The following is a 2448-nucleotide window of genomic DNA, read 5'->3' on the forward strand; positions in this document are numbered from 1 at the left end:
AGACTCAGTAGGGATAACTTATTCTGCACGTGAGTAGGTGTTCTTTCCTCATTACAACAACTACTGTATTTAAGATGCTGGAGACCGGTTAATCATTTTGGAAGCGCTGTACAATGGATTTGAAGCATTTAATTGTTCACTCACACATCAGGTCACGCATATGAAGAGACCTTGTCGGCGATGCATTTGCTAATATACATGAGTAAAAGCCAGAAAGAAGAATTATACAATTATGTGTGTGATCAAGCACTGACGCTTTACTGAGCAGTTCACCGGTGTATACAAATGTTTATGCGCTGACAATATATCTTATGGTTAGATTCGATTGTCCATCGCCCCTTTTTCAATAGAACTCACGAACGTAATCAGTACACTTGTGCAACCATATCAGAAATTTATAACACGGTATATGCTGCGATATTGAGCAGTGATACTTTTGGTACGCTCTAACTACATAGAGCTGCATTTGCATGCTTACTTTGTTAATGAGTGTTCACTAAAATCCTGAGCCTCGTTGCACGTCGTGGTCATTACACTGATCAAGTATGCGATCATGATGACAAACGCATCACCAGCGAAGTTCGAGTAGCAATCATCAAACAAGCATCTCTGTTTGGTGGTCATAAAAGCTCTGCGTTGCTCCGCGACAAAGCAAGGGAGGGCGTTGTTTCAGTACAACTTTTTCTAATGGCGCCGTCAAGCTAATAACGGCTGTATTACGCGCGAACGCTATCCCTAATTGCAAGATAGTTACTCTATTCTATACTTTGCCGACCAATGTGGAACATCTCCTTTTGATACGTTTTTTTTCTTCTTAAGTCCCTGTAAAGGTTCAACAATCTCCGGTCGAAAACATTTGCTTGCAGTGAGAACTTGTTGACGGTGAAGGTATATATTTATAGGGCGGCGCAAAGGAACATCCAATGCAAGATGCATTGTAACAGATTTTTAACTAAGAGCTAATCTATCCCTTTTCTATACTTGACGACGTTTCGATATCAATAAGAGTTAAAACATTTTGGTGTGTTCATGAGCCGCGATAGTCTACTGAATTGCGGTGTACACTTCTTGCAGTAATCACCCTGGTTCATCTTTATGACTCTCGGCCAAGTCTTAAACTGGGACTAAAGCCAAATTCTCTTGCTAGTTCGGGTCGTGTTGCGATTTGCAATCATGGAGCGTCATTGCGGAGGTAAAGACAAGTGTCCGCCAAGTCATAAGCGGCAACGGTGCCAAAGCAACAGCTCCCAAAGTGAGGTATGCATTTCACCTGACAGGATAATGACCATAGCCCGATGAGATTGTCGGTCCACTATCGCACCATAAGGGGGATAATCGGTCGTTGTTCACGAACAAAAACGGTGGATGGCAATTTTCCAATCGTGAGCTCCCTGGTTTATGAGATCACTTTGACTCTATCGGAGAATTGTGACGTGTCAGCGATACTTACATAAGTCATCTAGCAAATGCGCTCTCTAACCTGCACAATTAGATAAACTTGATGCACAGATACCGGTTCACAGCCGTAAGGTACTATATAGCAGCTGGTAACTCGGCTACAAGGATGGTTAAGACGATACGGCGTCTTGGACAGAGCACGTTGCATTTAAATTGCTTGAAGAGCGGAACTCTAGTCGGTTTACGCAGAAATCAGGGTGGTCTTTCCTATTTTTTGGAACATTTAGAGTGTATCTCGACCCTTGCTAGCTTCGATCATACACAGTTAGAGTAACGAGGTCGCTATGAGTCTAATAAAATACAGACACTGCATGTTTGGTAGATTTTCTGAGTGTGACAGAAACATACGCCTCTTCACTTCACTTCTCTTCTCTTTCAGCATGTTGCCTTGGCACATCTTACTATCTTGTCAAAGCATCGTACATTCATCCAGCCAGCGTGTGACGCCCAATCTTTACCGACAATTCACTTACCAAAATCGGTACTATTTTGTAAGTTGTCAAAGAGCAAAGCGGTTGATCTAGTAACCTAACAGCAGTACAAACTCTGTTGAAGCTTGTGCATGGTTGATTAGTGCAAGCTCAACTAGTAAGATCATTTCGACCCCTCGCCACAGTCGCTCTGCGCATGTTCTACGAAAGGGGATACTCCCCAAAACGCGGTCAACGCGTAGGATGGTCTTGACGAACATATTCTAACGGGTAAGAAGCACTTTGAACAAAGATCACCAAAGTTGTGCTGTTTAACTAGGATTATGCTCCAAGCCAGTGACATTTGGTTAGCCATGCGGAATATTGGCTGTATCTTCACCGGGGATTGTGTCGTTGTCAGTAGTGATCTGAATCGGCTTTCTTAGTCGATTTGCAAATTTCACATACCGTTATAATCAGACGTTTCTTTATAAAGTTCAAAGACCTGTCTGCGCTATATTCTGGCGGAATTGGCAAATCAGCTAAAAGCGCTGACAATTTGTGGCGAAAGTCTTACCCG

General features: G+C 42.8%; 1 protein-coding gene across 1 annotated transcript; it reads right to left on the reverse strand.

Moving 5' to 3' along the window:
• Nucleotides 1-595: 595 nt before the first annotated feature.
• Nucleotides 596-936, reverse strand: PHALS_03871 (uncharacterized protein; the record flags this gene model as incomplete). The annotated part of the gene is made up of 2 exons (XM_024718166.1): nucleotides 596-701; nucleotides 776-936. 2 exons carry the CDS (start codon nucleotides 934-936, stop codon nucleotides 596-598), a joined length of 267 nt encoding a protein of 88 aa, XP_024583592.1.
• Nucleotides 937-2448: the final 1512 nt, after the last annotated feature.

This window comes from Plasmopara halstedii, assembly GCF_900000015.1.
Source record: "Plasmopara halstedii genome assembly, contig: Scaffold_2386, whole genome shotgun sequence".
In the NCBI taxonomy this organism is placed as follows: Eukaryota; Oomycota; class Peronosporomycetes; order Peronosporales; family Peronosporaceae; genus Plasmopara; species Plasmopara halstedii.